This window comes from Leptopilina boulardi, unplaced genomic scaffold (genome assembly GCF_019393585.1).
Source record: "Leptopilina boulardi isolate dan_hultmark-lab unplaced genomic scaffold, ZJU_Lbou_2.1 LbouV2_278, whole genome shotgun sequence".
Classification (NCBI taxonomy): domain Eukaryota; kingdom Metazoa; phylum Arthropoda; class Insecta; order Hymenoptera; family Figitidae; genus Leptopilina; species Leptopilina boulardi.
The window spans coordinates 1539170-1563279 of NW_026137838.1; the positions used below are offsets into that span (position 1 = coordinate 1539170).

Genomic DNA, 24110 nt, shown 5'->3' on the forward strand with positions numbered 1-24110 from the left:
TACATTCTGTCAGTGTCAGATTGCTTTAGTGACTATAGTGCAGGAAGCTTGCTAGAAAATCCAAGTCTCACTACATATATATATATATATATAGTTTGAGAAATTGCACAGTGACACGCAAGTCATTCTTCAAACGGTTTCTGTCATCCTACCAGGTGCTGCCTTGTGATACTGCACGCATGTTATATAATACATCATCCCAACATATTTTATATATAAAATCAAGACTTGCGATTTAAAAAATAGAAAATATTATCAAAGCAAAAACCCTATTGGAAAACATTAAAATCTCATATTTCAATGAGAAAGAGAAAATTAGTTAAATTTTACCACAACATTTTTTTTTTTACTATTAGTTAAATTTTACCAATTTAAAAATTGTTTTCAATCACAAAAAAGTGAATAATATATTTAATTTCGTATAATAAAAATATATAATCTGGTGGTTCTTTTGAAATACTCGCGGGCTTATTTGAAAAAGAGAGAAAAAGAGAGCAATTTCAAAATTTTTTCATAAAGCTGTGACCTTAGATCATTTTGCGTAATTCCTCTTTTCATGTCTGGCAAGACGTTTTCTTCCTCAGGGCGTAATAAAATTCCTCTCTTCTTTTTTTTACCGTGAATCAAACAATTTTTTTTTTTTTTTTATCCAAAAAAGAAAATCACGTCGTTAAAAATGTTATAACCCACAAAAAAAAGGTATATTGAAATCGAATAAGAACCTATTCTTACAAATTCTATTAGGCGTCTCTATTCAAAAATTTATTATCTTTCCTTTTCTTTTCCATTCTAGATTTTTTTTTTTCATTGAAAATTAAAGAATAAGAAAAAGAAAAAAAATAAGAACAAGAAAACAAAGCAAAAAGGAATAAGAAAATAAAATATAAATAAATAAGAGAATCAAAAAATAAAGAATAAGATGCGAAAAAAGAAGGGAATAAAAGCGAATAAAATGGGAATAAAAGAAATTAATACTCTTTTAGTCATTAGAGAAGCAAGGCTTCTGTTGGAAATTCGCCCTATCGTTGTCTTGATTAGTTACGTTGGTATTTCTATTAGAGATGCAAATTTGAATAACCACAATTGAATTTTCCATTCATTGCGTGCAATAAAGCACTTTATGCTATAGTAATGCAATTTCTAAAGGAATAATTAGCCACTTTAATCAGCAAATCTTTTCTTTTTTTCAATTTCTTTTTCTTTGATTAACATCAGAATTTTTGCAAGACCTTGTTGAGACTGTCAATCGATAATAAAAAAAAAAAATGATTTTTTCCATTTGTAACAGTATATATTTACAGTAGAAAAATTATAAATGAACATTAAATGTGGAAATACACACATAAGTGGTCAAATTACACATACAATATATTTTACGAGAAACAACTTGTAAAATTAAAGATTCTATCTACTCGTTTTTATATGCCTCCATTCAATTTCAAAATTACAGCACCCGCGTTGAAATGAGAAAACGAGGAAAATTCAACACAATTGTGAAATTAATTATAAAAAGAAAAAAGACTGTTGCAATTATTTTTCTAATTTCAAATTTCCATTCTAAATTTATTAATATTTTTTTCTTCAAAAAAAAAAAAGTAAATTCTTTTTTTAATTTCTAACTAAATTTAAACTACTAAAAACTCAATTGAGAAAAAATATATATATTTATTATCAGTTGTAAATCAACAGAGAGAAACTATAAACGTCATGATTAGAGGGTCACTTAAAACAAACAGAAACTCCAATTCGAAATACAAACTATTGGATAGATATAAATATAAAAGCACCACGAGAATTGTATCGCATTATTTGCAAAGTTCTTTGGTTTATATCCAAAGAAGTTCAATATAAAGTCCCCATTCCTCGTAAATATATCGAGATAATAATAATTATGAGTCTATATAGAAATTTATAAAAAACGATGACTTTTTTATTTCCCCAGTGTGTTGTTTTGAATTTTTTTTTTAAACTTTTAATTATAAACGAATTCATAAAATTAGAAATTGTAATTTTTTTTAAATTTTAATTAATTTATTTAGGTATAATTAATTGTTTATTTTATATTTATATTTAATTTTTGTTACAGATTTTTTTTTCGAAAATCCATTTAACCAAATTCTAAAATTCTATTAATAACTGTACTGAAATAATTTTTTTTTTTTCAATTTATCGTCATTTTTTGGAGGGAATTTTTAATATATTAATAAACGTAATTTTTAAAAATAATTGATTTTAATTATTCATTGATAATGACGGTGTATGTATTTAAATAGAAGCCTCCTGTTTCTAGAGTTATCGTCTAATTATGAGCCCAGCCAAAGTGCAACGGCAATCTAAAGCTGAGTTTCAAGATACAAATTTGACCGTAATTGGTTCTCCTTCGTCCTTAGAGATTTGTACATACATTATATTCGATAAACTCAATTTCCCTATACATTCCATCTCATTGCGCAATCCAATTAAAATTTTATGTATTTAAGTATAATTTAAATGTTTTAATATACTCAATTCACTAATTAATTTTCTATAAATAATTCAACAGCCAAAAATAAAAAAAAAAAGAACAACTCTTAAAGGAAGGAACCACTGATATTTTAACCTATTGAAATTTTCGTTATTATCAATTAATTATTAAATTAATTAATTTTTAATAATAACAATATTTAAAAAATACATAATGAAATTATAAATCATTTCTCAATAAATTATTATAAATTATTATTTCAAAAGGTTAAAATTTCACTGGTACCTTTTCTTAAAACAAAAAAAAAACAAAAATTATTCGAAAATAAATATACAATATATGAAAACTGTTTGGAGTTTTTGAAAATAATTGAATTAAATTACGCATCACTGAATTCACATTCAATTTAATATAGAATTTCCCAATCTTATGAGGAAATTCAGAAAAGTATATGGATCTATTCCGGTTATATTTGATATTTGTTTGAAAGAGGAGGGATTTCATCAGGACCTATTCAATTCGAAGTCATAAAGTTACAAGAAATGCATGTTCTCAAGTTTCGAGTTGTGCACAAAGTCAAACTACTGTTTATGATCACTTTTCAGTTCACCAAAAAGTTTTCTATGCGAACTCCAAAAAGTTCAAAGAAGAATATAGGTATATAATAAACATAGGAGAAAAAGTATAAAGTGAGAATTTCCCGTAGAAGAAAACAGGAAAGCAACAAAGAAAGAAAGAAACATGATAAATTTTACTCTCGCATTTGCAATTAAACTAAAAGACTTTGGTAAATTATTTGAATCTGAATTTTGTTTCTCTCTCTCTCTCTCTCTCTTTTAATAAACTGACAAAAATTAACAAAAAATAGAAAAAAATATTTTTATACAAAAATAATTTTTGTACTTGAATTTGGAAAAATTCAACTCAAAAAACAATTTGGTTGAAACAATTAAATTTTATTTGAATCAACGAAATAAATTTATTTTTATTTAAACAAATTATTGATTCAATAAAAATTTTAATTGGCTCAACCAATTTTTTTTCTACGTTAGACATATTAAAATGAATTTTAAGTCTATGCTAATACTAAAAATTATTTTCTATTCTTTAAAACAGAATTATAAATTTTTTTTAACACTTTTTTTTCTGGACTTTATAATCGAAATGAAAAAAACTAAATACTGGAAGTTAATAGAGCTAACATTGTTTTTTTTAAAAACGTCATTAACACCTAATAAAAATCACTATGAAAGAGAGAATAAAAATTAATTTCTCTTTGAAAAATATTTCAAGAATACTTGAGGAGCTCTCTTTCTCTCTCTCCTTCTCGCGACTCGGAGCGCGAATTGAGCGTTGTTCCCGAAACGAGCGTCGTAATTAAAGTATTTGCGGCCTGAATTATTTATGAAAGACCTGTGTGTGTATATATATATAAGAGAGGTATATAAAGGAGAAAGCCGGAAAAACGAAAACAGCTATAGAGAGCACTTTTCGACTGGCGCCACATTGCCTTCCGGATTCACCCTTCTTCCTCTCTCTCTCTCTCTCTCTCTCTCTCTCTCTCTCTCTCTTACTCTCTTTTACTCGACAAACTTTAGTTCAAATTAATTTTGCAATTCTAACTTCTCAGACGAGCCACTTTTGATGGAAGAGAGAAACACATGCGCATATATATATATATATATACTATATACAAAACTATTGAAACGAACGCAAAACTGATATTTCGTCACAATTTCCGATTTCCTGTTCAATCTCAGTTTGAAGAAAAAGAAAAAGACGAAAAATTTTCTGTAACTGCCATTTATAACTTTTTTTATAATAAAACAAACTAAAAAAAGAAATTCATAAAATAAGAATATTTAATTAATATTATATTTTGTTTCTTGAAGCAACAAAATTTTGGTTGTTTCAATCAAAACTTTAGTTGGCACAATGAAATAAAAATAAAATCTAAAGAAATAAATAAGTTAACAAAATAAATAATGAAATAATTTTTTTTTGTTTCTACTTCTTTCTGTTCTTGAAAATTCGCTTAAGGTGTGAAACATCGAACAAACAACGCTTAAGTTAGATTGGATAGAATTAACAGGAAAAGGTGTTTTAGATTTTTTTTTTCTTTTTTACGTTTTTCCTTTCCTTATGTGAATTTTTTTTTTTTTTTTTTTTTTTGCCTTTTCATAACCTCTTTTTCTTATATAACTGAACGAACTCGGGGACGTGAATATACACACACACATACACTACAGTTACACTAACGTCTTAACTAGTTACTTCTGAAAAACTTGAGACTTTAGCGAGCCGAGTAACACATAAATTTGTAACCTAACCTTTTCAACCCAATGAAGCTGCCGCACTTTTCGCAACTGGGTAAATTAACTTGTATGATTAAATGAAACTTTTATTCCTTAGGTAGATGATTTAATTCTTGGAAATTCTGGCTCATATATTAAATTGAATTTGAGAACAATTCGCAATTCTACACCCTCATTTCGTGACATGTACTACTAATAAAAAAAAGAAAAATTTATAGTCTGACGAAATATTTAGTTTTACTACTGATTTTCTAATTTATTCTTTAATCCCCTCCGTTTGACTAAAATTAACTTGTACTACTGATAAAAGTATAGAAATTAAAAATGTATGACTAAATATTGATTTTAACTACTGATTTTAGAATTTAATTATTATGTCTGACTAAAACCAATAAATACTACTGATGAAAGTAGAAAAATTTAATAAACGGCTAACTGAATATTTACCTATACTACTGATTTTTTAATATTATTCCCCATGTCTGACTAAAATCAAATTTTACTACTGGCAAATAGAAAAAATTAAAAAAGTCTGACCAAATATTTACTGTTACTACTCATTTCCTAATGAAGTCAATTATGTCTGACTTGGACCGTCCTTTACTACTGATAAAATTACTTTTTAGAATGTTTTGCAAAACATTTATAAATTGTAAAAAATTAAATAAGTCTGAATATTTACTTTCACTACTGATTTCTTTCTAACTAAGTCATGTCCGACTTGAACCTTGCTTTACTACTGATAAAATACCAAAAATTAAAAAATCTAAATATTTACTGTTACCACTGATTTTCGAACATTACTCAAACAAATTTTTCACATTTTTTTGTTATCATCCAAAAAAATATTCACGCACGAAAAACATGTTTGCCCCTCTTAATAATATTACAAAAAAAAAAATTCTATCCTATTTTTGCATAATCCTATATTATATTATTATTATTGTGTCTCGCAATTTTTCTATAAACAGTAGTATTAAGAAAAAGAAAGTTTCTAGAAAAACATTTGAAAAACCAAGCAATGCATGCTGATAAACCCTTGCGTCTCTCCCCCCCCCACCCTTCCACTCAACTCAAACCCCACAAGAAGAATTTAAATCCACGAATTCGTCTCTGAGATCCATTATGGTGAACGATTCAGTGGATCACATTCTCATGACTCACGCCCATTTCGTTTCGTGTCGATTCCCTCTCGCGAACTTTCATTCGTCTCTAAACCTTTCTATGTGTGTGTGCAGGTGTCGAAAAAGAAAAGAGGAGAATGAAAATGGTTTCAAATAGAATGTGTGTGTGTATATTTATTATGCATAAAAGAAACTACAAAATTTATTTTTATCGTTTTACTTATTCACACGTGATTTTGTAGCCTTTCCCCTAATTTTTTTTTATCAATAAAGCGAATTTCTATATATGTACAAAATAGTAAACATAAATTTTCAGTCAGACATTGGTGAAATATAAATTAGTGAAAAAATTAACTTGTATTGTTATTTTTGCCTAATGACTTTTTTTACCTGAGTATTATTAATTTTATTTTTTATTTATTATTTATTACAGAAATATAATAATAATAAACAAATGTATTTATTTTTATTATTTTCTACTATAATTAAAAAAATTTACATTAAATTTGTTATTTTTTTCTACCATTTTTTTTTTTTTTTGTACACTCGAAGCGAACAAGTAGTAAGAGTACTTTTAAGTCAGACACACATATACATAAAGTGCACCATCGAGTGAAGTAAATTTCCAACTAATGGATAAATTAAAGCCTTGACTTCTCAAGTTTCAAGTGTGATTTTGCATATTTATATCAATGCAAATTAATTGCCTCAAACTGTGTGTAAGTAGTAAAAGCCCATTTAAGTCAGCCAACGCTTCGAAATATACCACTTTGACGCGCGCACTTAAGGAATAAATTTTATCTCATATAAAATAAATAATAACGAAACATTTTCCAATATAATTTCACTAGAAAAATAGCATAATTTTTTTTTCTTTCGTTCATAATAAAATACTTTGAAGAATTGTATATTCAATCTTTTTTTTGTATTTATCTTTACATTAAGTCCTTAAGAAGTAATAAAGATAAAAATCGTCAATTTGCATAACACGCAAAGGACTGATTAGAAATCTTTTTTTTTTCAACACATTTTAAATATTCATATATTAATGGGCGAATAATATTATTCTCGTCACGATTAATTATTAAATTAAGTGAATCTTTTTTTTTTAATTAACATAATTTTTTAAAAAAATTGTTTGACTATTATTTTTACTACAATTTTCCTTCCTCGTGGAGGAAGCTTTGTAGTTCTTTCGTTTATAAAAATTTTCAAAGTTTCGGAAACAAATTTTTCTCTATATAGAAACATGTTATATGAGATCCTGATCAATTGTCCGGATGTATGTATGTGTGTGTGTATGGATCCCTTTTTTGTTTAAAAGATAACTTCAACAGGTTTTAATGGATTAAGATAAAATTTGGTAGGCTCACTTATCATATTAATATCTCAAATCTGACCAAAGTATTTTAAAAAATACCCAAAAAAAAAAGTTTTATCGTCTTTTTTCCAAAAATTTTTTTTATTCAAAAAAAATTTTAAATATAAATATTTAAGGTTATTATTATATTTACATTTGAGGTAAATTTAATAAATTCATGCAAGTTAAAAATAGAAAATACATATTATAGTTGAAAAATTGTTTATTTATTTAAATTCAAGTTTAAATATAAACTAATTGTGTTCCTTGTTTAAAATGGTTGTTTTTTTGGAAAATGAAAAAATTCCTTACATAGTCAAATAAAATTAAACAGCATGTCGCTATTATTTTTCTACTTTCAAACAACACAAATTACCTTCAAAAAAACCTACTAATTAAACCTGAACTGCAAGAGAATAAGAATAATCAATTTTATTCGATTTTTATAGAAAGAACGTTTCTAACAAAATATTTACTTGTACTACTGCTGGCTAATACTACTGAGTGATACTACTGAGAAAATTTCAACCATTAGAATGTCTGGCTAAATATTTATTTGAACCACTAAATAAATTTTGAAGTGCTTTAAAAGCTTGACACAAGGTCAAGGTCAAGTCAAGGTCGTTCAAGGTCATTTGAAGGTCAAGTCAAGGTCATTCAAGGTCATTTGAAGGTCAAGTCAAGGTCATTCAAGGTCATCCAAGGTCGTTTGAAGGTCAAATCAAGAATGTCTGACTAAATATTTACTTGTATTACTAACAAAATTGCAAACCCGTTCAACTTAATTTTTGCTTGTACTACTGCCTAGTAATACTACTGAGAAAATTGTTCTACTGCTGAGTAAAACTACTGAGAAAATTGTACTACTGCTGAGTAATACTACTGAGAAAATTGTACTACTGCTAAGTAATACTACTGAGAAAATTATTCTACTGCTGAGTAATACTACTGAGAAAATTGTACTACTGCTGCGTAATACTACTGAGAAAATTGTACTACTGCTGCGTAATACTACTGAGAAAATTGTACTACTGCTGAGTAATACTACTCAGAAAATTATTCTACTGCTGAGTAATACTACTGAGAAAATTATTCTACTGCTGAGTAATACTACTGAGAAAATTGTACTACTGCTGAGTAATACTACTGAGAAAATTGTACTACTGCTGAGTAATACTACTGAGAAAATTATTCTACTGCTGCGTAATACTACTGAGAAAATTGTACTACTGCTGAGTAATACTACTGAGAAAATTGTACTACTGCTGAGTAATACTACTGAGAAAATTATTCTACTGCTGAGTAATACTACTGAGAAAAATGTACTACTGCTGCGTAATACTACTGAGAAAATTGTACTACTGCTGAGTAATACTACTGAGAAAATTGTACTACTGCTGAGAAATACTACTGGAAAAATTGTACTACTGCTGAGTAATACTACTTAAAAGCATGACTCAAGGTCAAGTCAAGGTCGTTCAAGGTCATTTGAAGGTCAAGTCAAGGTCATTCAAGGTCATTTGAAGGTCAAGTCAAGGTCATTCAAGGTCATTCAAGGTCGTGTGAAGGTCAAATCAAGAATGTCTGACTAAATATTTACTTGTATTACTAACAAAATTGCGAACCCGTTCAACTTAATTTTTACTTGTACTACTGCCTAGTAATACTACTGAGAAAATTGTTCTACTGCTGAGTAAAACTACTGAGAAAATTGTACTATTGCTGAGTAATACTACTGAGAAAATTGTACTACTGCTGAGTAATACTACTGAGAAAATTGTACTACTGCTGCGTAATACTACTGAGAAAATTATTCTACTGCTGAGTAATACTACTGAGAAAATTATTCTACTGCTGAGTAATACTACTGAGAAAATTGTACTACTGCTGAGTAATACTACTGAGAAAATTGTACTACTGCTGAGTAATACTACTGAGAAAATTATTCTACTGCTGAGTAATACTACTGAAAAAATTATTCTACTGCTGAGTAATACTACTGAGAAAATTGTACTACTGCTGAGTAATACTACTGAGAAAATTGTACTACTGCTGAGTAATACTACTGAGAAAATTGTACTACTGCTGCGTAATACTACTGAGAAAATTATTCTACTGCTGAGTAATACTACTGAGAAAATTATTCTACTGCTGAGTAATACTACTGAGAAAATTGTACTACTGCTGAGTAATACTACTGAGAAAATTGTACTACTGCTGAGTAATACTACTGAGAAAATTATTCTACTGCTGAGTAATACTACTGAAAAAATTATTCTACTGCTGAGTAATACTACTGAGAAAATTGTACTACTGCTGAGTAATACTACTGAGAAAATTGTACTACTGCTGAGTAATACTACTGAGAAAATTGTACTACTGCTGAGTAATACTACTGAGAAAATTATTCTACTGCTGAGTAATACTACTGAGAAAATTGTACTACTGCTGAGATATACTACTGGAAAAATTGTACTACTGCTGAGTAATACTACTTAAAAGCATGACTCAAGGTCAAGTCAAGGTCGTTCAAGGTCATTTGAAGGTCAAGTCAAGGTCATTCAAGGTCATTTGAAGGTCAAGTCAAGGTCATTCAAGGTCATTCAAGGTCGTTTGAAGGTCAAATCAAGAATGTCTGACTAAATATTTACTTGTATTACTAACAAAATTGCAAACCCGTTCAACTTAATTTTTACTTGTACTACTGCCTAGTAATACTACTGAGAAAATTATTCTACTGCTGATTAAAACTACTGAGAAAATTGTACTACTGCTGAGTAATACTACTGAGAAAATTGTACTACTGCTGAGTAATACTACTGAGAAAATTATTCTACTGCTGAGTAATACTACTGAGAAAATTATTCTACTGCTGAGTAATACTACTGAGAAAATTGTACTACTGCTGAGTAATACTACTGAGAAAATTGTACTACTGCTGAGTAATACTACTGAGAAAATTATTCTACTGCTGAGTAATACTACTGAAAAAATTATTCTACTGCTGAGTAATACTACTGAGAAAATTGTACTACTGCTGAGAAATACTACTGGAAAAATTGTACTACTGCTGAGTAATACTACTTAAAAGCATGACTCAAGGTCAAGTCAAGGTCGTTCAAGGTCATTTGAAGGTCAAGTCAAGGTCATTCAAGGTCATTTGAAGGTCAAGTCAAGGTCATTCAAGGTCATTCAAGGTCGTTTGAAGGTCAAATCAAGAATGTCTGACTAAATATTTACTTGTATTACTAACAAAATTGCAAACCCGTTCAACTTAATTTTTACTTGTACTACTGCCTAGTAATACTACTGAGAAAATTATTCTACTGCTGATTAAAACTACTGAGAAAATTGTACTACTGCTGAGTAATACTACTGAGAAAATTGTACTACTGCTGAGTAATACTACTGAGAAAATTATTCTACTGCTGAGTAATACTACTGAGAAAATTATTCTACTGCTGAGTAATACTACTGAGAAAATTGTACTACTGCTGAGTAATACTACTGAGAAAATTGTACTACTGCTGAGTAATACTACTGAGAAAATTATTCTACTGCTGAGTAATACTACTGAAAAAATTATTCTACTGCTGAGTAATACTACTGAGAAAATTGTACTACTGCTGAGTAATACTACTGAGAAAATTGTACTACTGCTGAGTAATACTACTGAGAAAATTGTACTACTGCTGAGTAATACTACTGAGAAAATTATTCTACTGCTGAGTAATACTACTGAGAAAATTGTACTACTGCTGAGAAATACTACTGGAAAAATTGTACTACTGCTGAGTAATACTACTTAAAAGCATGACTCAAGGTCAAGTCAAGGTCGTTCAAGGTCATTTGAAGGTCAAGTCAAGGTCATTCAAGGTCATTTGAAGGTCAAGTCAAGGTCATTCAAGGTCATTTGAAGGTCAAGTCAAGGTCATTCAAGGTCGTTTGAAGGTCAAATCAAGAATGTCTGACTAAATATTTACTTGTATTACTATCAAAATGCAAACCCGTCCAACTAATTATTATTAACCTCTACTACTGACAATATTGTACTACTACTTGTACTACTGCTGAGTAATACTACTGAGTGATACTACTGAGAAAATTTCAAACATTCAGAATGTCTGACTAAAGATTTACTTATATTACTAACAAAATTGCAAACCCGTCCAACTAAATATTTACTTGTACTACTACTTGTACTGTGGATAGAATGTTTTCCTGGAAAATGAAAAAATCCCTTACATAGTCAAATAAAATTAAACATCATGTCTCTATTATTTTTTTACCTTCAAACAAAACATATTACCTCTAAAAAAAACCCTACCAATTAAACCTAAATTGCAAGAGAGTAAGAATAATAAGTTTTTTTTCGATTTTTTGCTTCCTCGTGGAGGAAGCTTTGTAGTTCTTTCGTTTATAAAAATTTTCAAAGTTTCGGAAACAAATTTTTCTCTATATAGAAACATGTTATATGAGATCCTGATCAATTGTCCGGATGTATGTATGTGTGTGTATGGATCCTTTTTGTGTTTAGAAGATAACTTCAACAGGTTTTAATGGATTTAGATAAAATTTGGTAGGCTCATTTATCATATTAATATCTCAAATCTGACCAAAGGATTTTAAAAAATACCAAAAAAAATAAAAATTTATCGTCTTTTTCCAAAAAATTTTTTTTAATCGAATCTGAATTTACAACTTGTTTATTACTATTTTTATTCCTATAATAATTATTATTATTGTCATTATCTACTTTTATTTTTTTTTATTTTTTTAAAATTATTTTTATTATTATTATTTACTATTTATTTAGTTTTTGGTAAAAAAAAAAGTGTAAGAAAATAAAAAATTTTAAGTAAAAAAAATGAATTTCCAGTGAAATTTTTGGAAAAGGAACGTTGATATTTACTAATTCAAAACATTGGCCATAAATGCTTGTAATTTGCAAAACGGAACTTGCATCTCTACAAACTAACGACCAAATTTGCAAGAGATAATTTTATTACTTACTTACGCGCACTGTATCACCAACCAACGGTGCATTATGATAATGCATTTAGCGTCGCGGAAAGGCGAAAGCAGACACCAAAGTTACAGTATTCCCAAACAATACAATTCACAGATGCGATTTATACTCGCGAATTACTATCACCTCAAGGGAATTTTGATTTAATTGTATAATACTTGTTGCCATATATATATATACATTTTAAAAAAAAATCTTTTTTCTTTTCTATTGCCTGACATAATTTAATAACATTTATTTAATTTTACCTGTTATAATATGTATATATTCTACTAAATCTGAATTACCAAAATCGTAAAATCTAATTTAATTTAAAATTATTAATAATTTTATATTACTAATATTTTTCTTATTATTAAGCAGTTTTTATTAAATATTAAAATTATTAATAATTTTATATTACTAATATTTTTCTTATTATTAAGCAGTTTTAATTAAATATTAAAATTATTAATAATTTTTATAATAAATATTGAAACTACACGGAAAAAAATATTCACCTGGAACAGCGATATGTTTAACTAAAACAAAATGTTTTCGTTATACTAAAGAAACATATCGCTGTTCCATAGAATTTTTTTTCGTGATATTAATTAATTTAAAAATAATGGAATTATTAATAATATTGTTTAGCGTGAATAAAATTTATTTAACTGTATATTTTTGGATGTACGTTAATTCATATCAGAGGGGAATTAAAAATTTTTTTTAACCCTGATTTAAACATAAGCTGACAGTGTATATAGGAGGAAATTAAATTTACAAAAAGAAAAAAAAATTTTTTTTTTTTAGATGCTTTTATAGTGGAGTGATATGCAATATACAGCATATCTACTTGTACAATATAGCGTCGCGTGGCGACGGACGTGGATAACGCTAACACGATTTATGGCCGACGGGGAAGGCTTTCCGAAATTTGCATTGCACGTATGTCGAGTTGAAGTCTCTCTCTCTCACTCTCTCACTCTCTCTCTCTACACAGCCGGGCCCGTTGCTGAATCAGAGATAACGTAATAATACTCTGCAGCTTTTCTCAGGATCCGTTTGAGAAAAATGGAAAAAGAAATAAGAGAGCACCTTGAGGAAGAAAAGAATACGAAAAAAAAATATATATATAGAAAATAGAGACGCTAAATCAGAAGAAAATTGATTCCCTATATTTTCGAATCCAATATATGAAAAGAAAAATTAAAAAAAAAAAATTCTTATCGAGGAACAAAGATTCCCAATTTTTTTGATGATAAAAAAAGATTATGTTTATTTTTTTTTGCAAATAATACAAAATTATTATTCCCAATACACAAAAAGTCCGCGCATATAGGAAAGTAATCTTGATATTAAATTGCGCGCAATGTTTCTGACCCAGGAATAATATCGATAGTGTCATTTCTCTGACAACCTCTTTGTTATCTTTGCATGAAAATGTGACACACGAACATATATAGTCTGTCGAACTATCAGCAACGAGCTTATTTTAATTTCACGCAACACAGCGCACACGTCACACAATCCGTTATTTGTAAAACAAAACAACAAAAAATGTGAAAAGAATTTGTCCCCAAAAATCCCGTTGTTTTATAAATATATATATGTGTAATTGGAATTTTTTTGTTTCACAACAAAAAAATACACGTTTAATGTGTAAATGATTTATTCAAGAATGAAACGATTTAAAAGAGCGTAAAAAGGTTTAAAGGAAGGAAATAGTAAAGATGTAATCTCTCTAAAGTTTGTGGCTTTTGAAGAGAGGAGAGAGAGAGAGAGGGAGGGGGGGGGGAGATAACGGTTTATGAGACTTGGATAAGAATTTTCATGCAATTTCACAAGTTTATTGTTTCATGAGGGCATTTAGAAGCTTTTTCAAACAAACTACTTGACAGGATTCTCAAGTTTTCATCTATTGAGAGTTTAAGTGAGAGAGAGGGAGAGAGAGAGAGAGAGAGGAGTTTCATAAAGTTTCTTTACAACCGTGCAATGACAAGTAATGTCTTCTTATTAATTATTAAAAAAATTACTAAAGTGGAAATATTCCCAGAAAATGAAAAATTCAAAGAATTTAAATGAGATTATATTTTTGTCTGACTAAAACCGACTTGTACTACTGATAAAAAAAATACAAAAAAAGTAGTATATGTAAATATTTACATTTACTACTGATTTTCAAATTTATTTATTGTGCCCGACTAAAACCGATTTTATCTACTAATATTACAAAAAAAAATTATGTCTGACTGATTATTTACTTCTACTACTGATTTGACATTTCAGCCGTTATGTTTGACCAAAACAAACATTTATTACTCATAAAATTAAAAGAATAAAAGTCTGACAAAATATTTACTTTTACTACTGATTTTCTAATTTATTGATAATGTCTGACATAAAACTAAAATTTACTACTGACAAAATTACTAGAATTTAACTAGCCTTACTCAACATTTATTCCTACTGCGAATAAAATTACAAAATTTTATATTAATTAATTAATTAATTTTTTTTTTATTTACGACTAATTTTCTAATTTAGTTATTAAGTTTAACTAAATTAATTCCTACGTGTCTTACTATAAACCAACTTGTGCTACTGAAGCAAATAGAAAAACTTAAAGTCTGATTGAATATTTACTTATACTACTGATTTTCGAATTTTAATCTCCATGTGCGACTAAATATTGTCATTTACTACTGATTTTCGAATTAAATTTTTATGTCTGACTAAAACCAATTAATACTACTGATAAAAGGAGAAAATTAAAAAAAGTCTGACTAAATATTGATTTTTATTATTGATTTTCGAATTTTATTATTATTTGTCCGACTAAAGCCAATTAATACTACTGAAAAAAGTAGAAAAATTAAAAAATGGCTGACTGTATGTTTACTTTTACTACTGATTTTTAAATACTACTCCTCATGTCTACCTAAAATCAACTTGTACTACTGACAAAAAATAGAAAAATTTAATGTGTGGCTAAATATTGAGATGAACTACTTATTTTCAAATTCAATTATTATGTCTGACTAAAACCGTTTTGATATACTAACATTGCAAAAATACAAGTCTGACTAAATATTTACTTGCACTACTGTTTGCCAAATTTCACGTTCTGTCCGATAAAAGTCAGTCTGACTAAAATCAATTAATACTACTGATAAAATTATAAAAATCGCCGTCTGACTGAATTTTTGCTTTTACTACTCATTTCGAATTTTACACCACATGTCTGACGAAAACCGATTTAATCTACTGATTAATTTTGAAAAGTCTGACTTCATATTTACTTTTACTACTAATTTGCGAATTAAGTTGTCTGAGTATAATCCCGATTCTATCATACGCATAAAATTACAAAAGTGGAATGTCCGACCGAATATTTACCTTTACTACTGATTTTCTAATTTTGAATCCTATGTCCGACTAAAACCTTTTTCGCAAATAAATAAGAATAAATAAAATTAGCAAATACATAAAAAGAAAAGTCAAAAAGTTTTACTTGTTTCAATTAAATCTTTCGCTATTCTAGTGAAATTTTTTTTCTACTGGTAAATATTGCTGTTTCAGGTAAATATTTTTTTTTCCTTGCATATAAAAAATTGAGTCAAAAATTCACAAACGAGAAGCATTTGCCTCTCGGTCAAGTTCAACTTATCTCAAACCAAGAAGTGTGTCTTTTTCCCAAGTAAAACTTTTCCCTTTTCTTTCTTTTTTTTTTTTTGCTTATCAATTCAGCAATACTTCACTTGCGGACACTCGTGTTTTCTTTAAATTCCAATTTCGATTCCAACGAAAAGTTTCTCATTCTCAATACCCCTTCTCTTTTTATTATACCCTTTCCAACTTTTTTTTTTTTTTTTTTTTGGCTACCAACACGCCCTTCATATCGAACTTAATAGGAAACTTTGGCACAAGACCCACACGTATAATAAAAACCAGTCGCATATATATATATTACTCCAGCCATATAATATTCTTCTCTCACGACAAAAAAAAAAAAGAATAATAATAAAAATCGTCTAGAGGAAAAAAAAAGGAAGGTATTTGAGAAAAATGTATATATAAATATCAGTCAGTTAGGAAAATTATGTTCAGGACCTAGGAAGGGAAAGGGAGGTTCCATGACTCCCTAGCCGGACATTTAATTTCCATATATGCAAGTAGTGCCATAGTCGATTGGAGACGGAAAACTTTTCGAAAGTAAACTTCTAGTCAAACCCCTTGACGCGCGCTTGACTTTCGATTGGTGACGGGGGAAAAGTTTCACAAGGGGAGGGGGGGGGGTGAATTTCCAAACAAGGAATGAGGAATGTCTCTCCTCTTCTCGTATACATATATATATAGAACTCTCTATATCGTAAAAGGTCGACATTACTATATATGTATCCTGACATCCTTATACACAATGGGTTTATGCTGACACCCAAGTTTGGCAAACGGGACCAGAACACGACGATGCGCCAGTGTCCGCGATATGGAACCAAGACTCTCACAGAGAGAGAGAGAGAGAGAGAGGGGGGAGATCATCCCCCCAAACTGACTTGAAATGCGCGTGCGTCCTTTAACCATCCCCCTCGAGAGTTTTGTTGGACGCCGATTCTGACAGTCGAGTCTTCAACCCCGTTCGGTGTACACGTGTTTGGAATTTCGTTTTACGCGACAATAACTAAACACTTCTTCACGGAACCACCCCATACGAAAATTAACATATATATATAGACTCATAATAGTAGGTTCCCTAAAAAAAAAATTTTTTTTTTTTTTTTATTTTTAATAAAAAAATTGTGTGAACCATTTTTTTTTAAAATATTAGTGGAAAAAAATTTTTTTTATACAAATACATAAATAAACAAAAATGGAAAAAATTCAAAATTGTTTTCTGTGACACAGGAATGAAAGATAGAATTTTTTTCCACGAGCTCGCGTTCAAATTTCCCGGTTCATTGAACACCGGATCAAGATTTGAGTTGATGAGAAAATATTTATGAAATTGCATATTCATATATACATAGATATACATATATTTAAATTATAATAAAAAGACGATTTTTTCGAATAAAAAATTGAATATAAAAAAAAAATTTCATACTTAAAAATATTAAAAGTAATCAAATATTTTTTTGAAATGAATTTTAAAAAATTGATAATTTACATTTATTGTAGTATTTATAGTATAATTTATGAATTTATTATTTATTTATTATTTATTTTTTAATATTTATTTATAAATTTTTTATATATTTATTATTTAGTATATAATTTATTAATTATTAATTATTAATTATTAATTATACATTTATTATAGTATTTATAGTAGACTTTATATTATTTATTATTATATAGAATATAATTTATTATTCAATTTATTTATCTAATATACACGTTAATATTTAAATTATCAACATATAAATAGGATATTTGAATTGTGATTCAATTTACGATGAAATATATTTTTAAAAAATAAAATTTAATCTACTAGCAAATAATTTAAATTTATTTCCTCCTCGAATGGAATAAATTAATTTTAATATGTATTGTATAAGAGTCATTTTCAGGTGAATAAAATTTATCTCAATATTAAATTACTATATTACCAAATTATAAAGTGTAAATTATATACCGAGGAAAATATTCAAATAATAAAAAATTCACTTTTCTAAATTATTAAACAATAAATATATATATATATATTAAAAAATAAATATAATAATAAAATTATATTAAATAAAATAATAATAAATACAATATTATATTTCTACTAAATAATAAATATAATAATAATAATAATAATAATAATAATAATAATAATAATAATAATAATAATAAAACAACGAGTTTTTGAACAAATAAAATATTTAAAAGTCAAATTAAATAACGAATGTGATTTTCAATTTTTTTTTTTTACTTTTCGAAAAAGTTGCAAACAAAAATATTCGAAATATTTAAAATTTTAAATATAATAAAAGCAGTAATTTTAAATATTAATTCTCGTATATATTTAAAAAAAAACTAATTTGTTTTATATGGCATCATAAATGTAAAGAATTTCTTAGTGCGTAACAAATTAATTGCGTCAATTAAAATTCATTGTTTAAAGCGTTTCAATCAAAATGTATTAGCTGAACTGTTTAAATCAAAGCACATATTAACGGAATTTAATTAAAATTCAACTATGAAATTTTAATTAAGTTACAGTGCTTTAAAAAATATATTAAACCATTATAATAATATATTAAACTATTATTAACTATTAACTATTATTATTAATATTATGATTATTATATTTTTTTAAAATTATTATATTTTTTTTAAATTATTATAATTTTTTTATAATTATTATTTATAAACTGCTAAATAATTAATATAATTTTTTTTCTAATATTATAAAAACGAATTTTTCTTTAAATTAAAAATATTTAGAAATTTTGTGAAATTAAAATTTTTTTTTCTTTAAATTTAGAGCATATGAAAAATCGATCTCTGAAAATTCTCTCTATATATATATTTGATGATATATGGTAACCAATCAGTATTATACGTGACTACATGCATCTATCTAATTACTCACTATCCGCCGCATTTACCAATAATTATGGAGTGGGATAACTCGTTAGTTACAGTCGATTGTTGCGATGTCGATCGGACCCGAACTTCTTCGATTAACGGGCATTTTCCGTTTGTGTGTATGTGTGTGTGTGTGTGTGCCTTCATCACCAGAAACGCGCGTTTATTGTTCCCCAGGCACACACAGGAACAATCGCAAAACTTTTCTAAATGCACTGATTGCAGTAGTAAATTGTTCAAACCCGAAAAAAAACATAAAAACAAAAATTAAGGAAACTTTATAATGACAAAAAAATGAGAGAGAAATATTAACACATAAAAAAACACACACACACAATTTAATCATTTCCCCGACATCTTTTTTCACAAAACACAAATTTCGACAATTCGCGTCACAAAAGTTAATTAAATTTATTAATATTATTATCATTATTATTTTATTATTATTATTATATTATCAGTTATATATAAATTGAATTACTTTATATTTTTCAATATTTAAACATTAAAATTGAACCAAAAAATTTACTATATAATAATTATCCAAATAATATAAAAGATTTTTCAAAGACAAATAGAAATGAAATAAAAAATTTAAATTCATGATGACAATTTGATTTGAACAATGAGATATTTGCTCATTGAAAAGCAATTGATTAAAGTTTATTTCAATGGAAGTAATTCAATTTGGTTTTTTTTTTTTTAAAGAGAAATTTATTAAAGAGAGAGAGAAATATTGTCAAGTTTATCGATGACAATATAAACTCGCGTTAATTACTGAGATATATATGCGGTTCAACGAATTTTTAAGTATAGAAAGTGAATTTCTTTTTTTTTCCAATGAATTAAAAACTTTACTTTTATCTGACATATGATATATAACTGATCTCAATGAAGCGAACATTTATGGTGACTATCAGGAAAACAAGCCGAGTTTAATAATGAAGCAATTACGGATTTCAAATAATGATTTCTGCCTCACCGGATATATATATATATATATGTATACGCAACGGATATTTTATTGGGTTGACAATACACACACGCGCACAAATTTCAAATTAATTTAAAATTTTCAAATGTAATTTATTTTATGTTTCCAATTGAAACATTATCTTGATGAACAAATGTCAATTGAATTTAGTCGCGATAAACACATTTTTGTCATTCGTTAGTTTAAATTAACGACTTGTCATTCTAAAATGGATTCGATTACTTTTAATGACATTAACCAATTTTGAAAATTGCTTTCATTAATCTTATATATAAAACAAATTTGCCTAATTTATTATCTGACTAATTATTACAATATATTTATAATTTTAACGGAATTTTGCTAATTTAGATTTTTATATCAAAAAAATTTCGAAAATTTTACTTTTTTTACTACAATAATAAAAATAGAAGTAATAAATAATAATAATAATAATAATAATAATAATAATAACAATAAAATTTATAATAATAATAATTTATCAATGACTTCGAGCGTTGCCTTAGAATTCTAAACTTAAACCGAAAGTACAGTGAACTCGAGGATGAAGGTCCTGGCTGAAAGCCAAAAACATTTCCCTTTACGATATATCACGTTTTACATTTAGTAATTCTTCATTATGATCACGATAAGCTGGTTCCTACTATGGGCCCTCTCTTAAATCATACTAGAAATTACCATGTTTGTAGGTACAAAAAAAAGAAATTTAATTTTTCACGTCTTAACTTTTTTTTATGTCTTCGACAACAGTTTAATTTCATTTTCAAGATTTTTTTTTTACACTTAAAGAACTTTTTAATTATGCCGTGTGTATGTAACGCTGTGACACAATGAATATTTCCCTTAGAAATTGATACAATTAAAAAAAATCATTTTGAAAAAAAATATTAACAAAGACAAAATAAATAAATAAATAAATAATAAGAATTAATAATTCTAAATAATACTAAATAATATTAAGTAATATTAAATAATACTAGATAGCACCAAATAGTACTAAATAGTGCTAAATGTTACTAAATAGTACTAAATATTACTAAATATTACTAAATATTACTAAATAGTACCAAATAATACTAAATATTACTAAATAGTACCAAATAATACTAAAAAATACTAGATAAAACTAAGTAGTACTAATTAATACTAAATAGTACCAAATATTAGTAAATAGTACCAAATAATACTAAAAAATACTAGATAATACTAAAAAATAGTAGATAAAACTAAATAGTACTAAATATTACTAGATAATACCAAATAATACTAAAAAATACTAGATAATACTAAAAAATACTAGATAAAACTAAATAGTACTAAATAATACTGAATAGTACTAAATATTACTAGATAATACTAAATAATATTAAATACTACTAGATAATACTTAATAGTACTAAATACTATTAAATAATAATAAATTATACTAAAAACTAAGTAATAATAAATAATACTAAATAATAATAATATTAGTAATAATAAATCAAAAAAAAATAAATAAAATAGAAAATCTATTTCAAAAAATGGTTCACACAAAAAATAAGTGCCCGAGAGATAAAAATTCCGGAATTGAAGCACTTAAATTCAAAAAAGCAAAAAGAGACCTTAAAGTTGATGTCTTAGGGTGGTTTCGTGAAATGAAAGTATACCTCAACTGATTTCTCACTTTCAGTATATACCAGTCCAAAGGAAAAAGTAGGAAGTGTATTTTTCTTCACCCCAAAAAAAAGCACTTATTTAAACTCTTTCTTAAAATAAAAAATATCCCACACAAAAAAGAACTGCAATTTCCTGACAATACCAACCAAAAAAAAAAAAATGTGACAAAAACAGTAGTAAAAAAAAAAATGAAAATCAAACCGCAATGGCATGTGAAAGAAAGTGCCGGTTGAATACAAATAAAAGAAGATCGATAACGAAAAAAAAGAAGAATTCTCAAAAAAAAAAAAATCGAAATGAAATAGTCTCTAGTGAATCATGAATCTGATTTGGATAAGAGTATATATGTATATACATATATATATTAGAGTCAATATGTTAAGGTTGTCGCGAGGGACTTTTCTTGAGCAAGGACTGTGATCAGATCCCGCAGTCGCACTAATTAATCTCAGGCGCTAACGAGCACTCTGGGATCGGTTTGTGGTCGGTGGTGATGAGCCAGAACATTTTGCTTAACGATACTCACGAGAGATCATGGATCGATAGTCCAGTGCGGTGATAAAAAAAAAAAAAAAAGAAAAAGACAAGAAAAAGTTTGTGATAGTGTCAGGGTTTAGTTAAAACGATCATAGAAGGGGCGTTGGCGATCAAAGGTCCAAGAGTCGATCACAAAAAAGGCCAAAGGTCTCTTACTATTCTAGACGAAAAATCCCAAAAAAAAGAACGAAGAGAAAAATAAGAGAGAAGAAAAAAGAAAAGTGATTAAAAAAATAGGTGAAAAAAAGGGAGAAGAAAAAAATTTATTAAGTGAAATAAAAAAAAAAGAAGAAAAAAGTTTAAAAAAAATAGGTGAGAAAAAAAGAGGAAGAAAAAAGTGATTAAAAAATAGAAGTAAAATAGAAAAAGGAGAAGAAAAAAGGTGATTAAAAATAGAAATAAAATAGAAAAAAAGAAGAAGAAAAAAATTAAAAAATAGAAATAAACTAGAAAAAGGAAAGCAAAGGTGATAAAAAACGGAAATAAAAAGAAAAATAGAAGAGGTAAAAAATAAGAAATAAAAAAAAAATATGTATAAAAAAGTTTGACCAACAGAGGTGTTAAATTGAAGGCTATCGATGTTCATGTTGGTGACCCTAAAAGACAGTTATTACCCTAAAAGGTGTTTGGTCATGTTGATACGTGTAGCAGGAAGTTAAGTGAACGACGTCGTCTCACATTTCGTGTGACCAACAAAAAAAAAAAAGCCTCTACCCAGAAAACCCTAATAGAAAATTTCAATTTAAAAATTTCTAACCAAAACCAACACAAATTTGTGAAAATATTCATCTAACTAAAAATCACGTAGAATAGAAAAAAAACAGTATAGAAAAGTAGTTAGCAAAAAATAGGAAAAAAAATACACCAAAAAAAAGCAATTTCTACTTAAGAAAAAAAAAAATTAGTCACAAAAAAAAAATAATGCAAAAAATTAGAAGATAAAACTACAAAATCAGAAGAGTCTTCTAAAATTAGAAGATAAAATTACAAGATCAGACTTCCAAAATTAGAAGATCTGATGATAAGAATGAACAGAATAGATAATGAAAGTTAAAATTGATCAGAAGATAAAAAGAATTAGAAGACAAGAATAAGATAAGAATAATCAAGAAGTTTACTCCAAAAGATTATACAAAAACGCCGCTAGCGAAAAATTAGAAAATATAAATAATTACAAAATATAAAAGATCGATATCGTTAAAAAAAAATACGCACAATATATGAAAAAACGATAAAAAAAAGTGTAAGTACAAGAAGAGTAAAAATATAAATACGAGAACAAAAGATAAAGATACAAAAGACGGAAATACGAGATACCAAGAGAGATATTTAAGTAAGTACCTAGAGCAAAACGAGAAAAACACGAAGAGAAAGAGAGAAACAGAGAATTTCAGCGGAAAATGAAAGAATAATAGGAAAAAAATTGAAGCAATGTTGTAATTAAGAGAAAAAGAGGGGAAAAAAGTGAGAAACAAAAGGTAAACTTATTATTAAGAGACAGGACATTATGAGCAAAGTGGAAGAGCAAGTGAAGTGAGTTTGCGAAGATTAGAGATTATTATAGAGAGAGAGAGAGACAAGAAAAGGTGTAACTAAGAGAGAGAGAGAGAGAAAGTGGAGAGACAGCAATTGAGGCGATTAGCTGGCGATGGCATGAGGACATTAGTGAGGAGCTTCGGGCCCTGCGAGGAGGAGGATGAGGATGGTGGTGGGCGTGATGGTGCTTGGCCAGCTACTGACAAGAATCCTGCTCGCAGCACATACAGTCGATCGTCTTGCGGCGGCTCGCAAAATTCTTCGCGATGTCCCTCTTATCGATGGGTAAGATTATTTTTTTTTCACGAGAGAAAAATTTTTCATTTTAAAATTCTTCAAATTTTTTTTTGAATTTCTGTTTTAAAAATCATTTTATTTAAAAATAATTATTTAATTATACACAAAAAGAGTATTACTAAAAGTATTCATACAATATAATAAACAGCATTCCTAAAATTTTCCGTAAAGTATTCATAGTATATTACAAAAAGTATTCCATAAAGTATTCCTACAATATTTCAAAAAGTATTCCAT

At 27.2% G+C, this 24110-nt stretch overlaps 2 protein-coding genes across 2 annotated transcripts in view; one reads left to right on the forward strand and one right to left on the reverse strand.

The window, feature by feature from the left end:
* Positions 1-24110, reverse strand: part of LOC127281867 (tryptophan 2,3-dioxygenase) — a 317236-nt gene that overhangs the window by 289937 nt on the left and 3189 nt on the right. The window lies entirely within an intron of this gene.
* The window catches only part of LOC127281868 (dipeptidase 1), a 66843-nt gene continuing 59612 nt past the window's right edge, over positions 16880-24110 (forward strand). The window contains exons 1-2 of the mRNA XM_051305837.1: positions 16880-17015; positions 21517-23861. Coding sequence (XP_051161794.1) covers positions 23737-23861 — 125 coding nt within the window. The 5' untranslated portion in view covers positions 16880-17015; positions 21517-23736. The remainder of the gene's footprint in view (positions 17016-21516; positions 23862-24110) is intronic.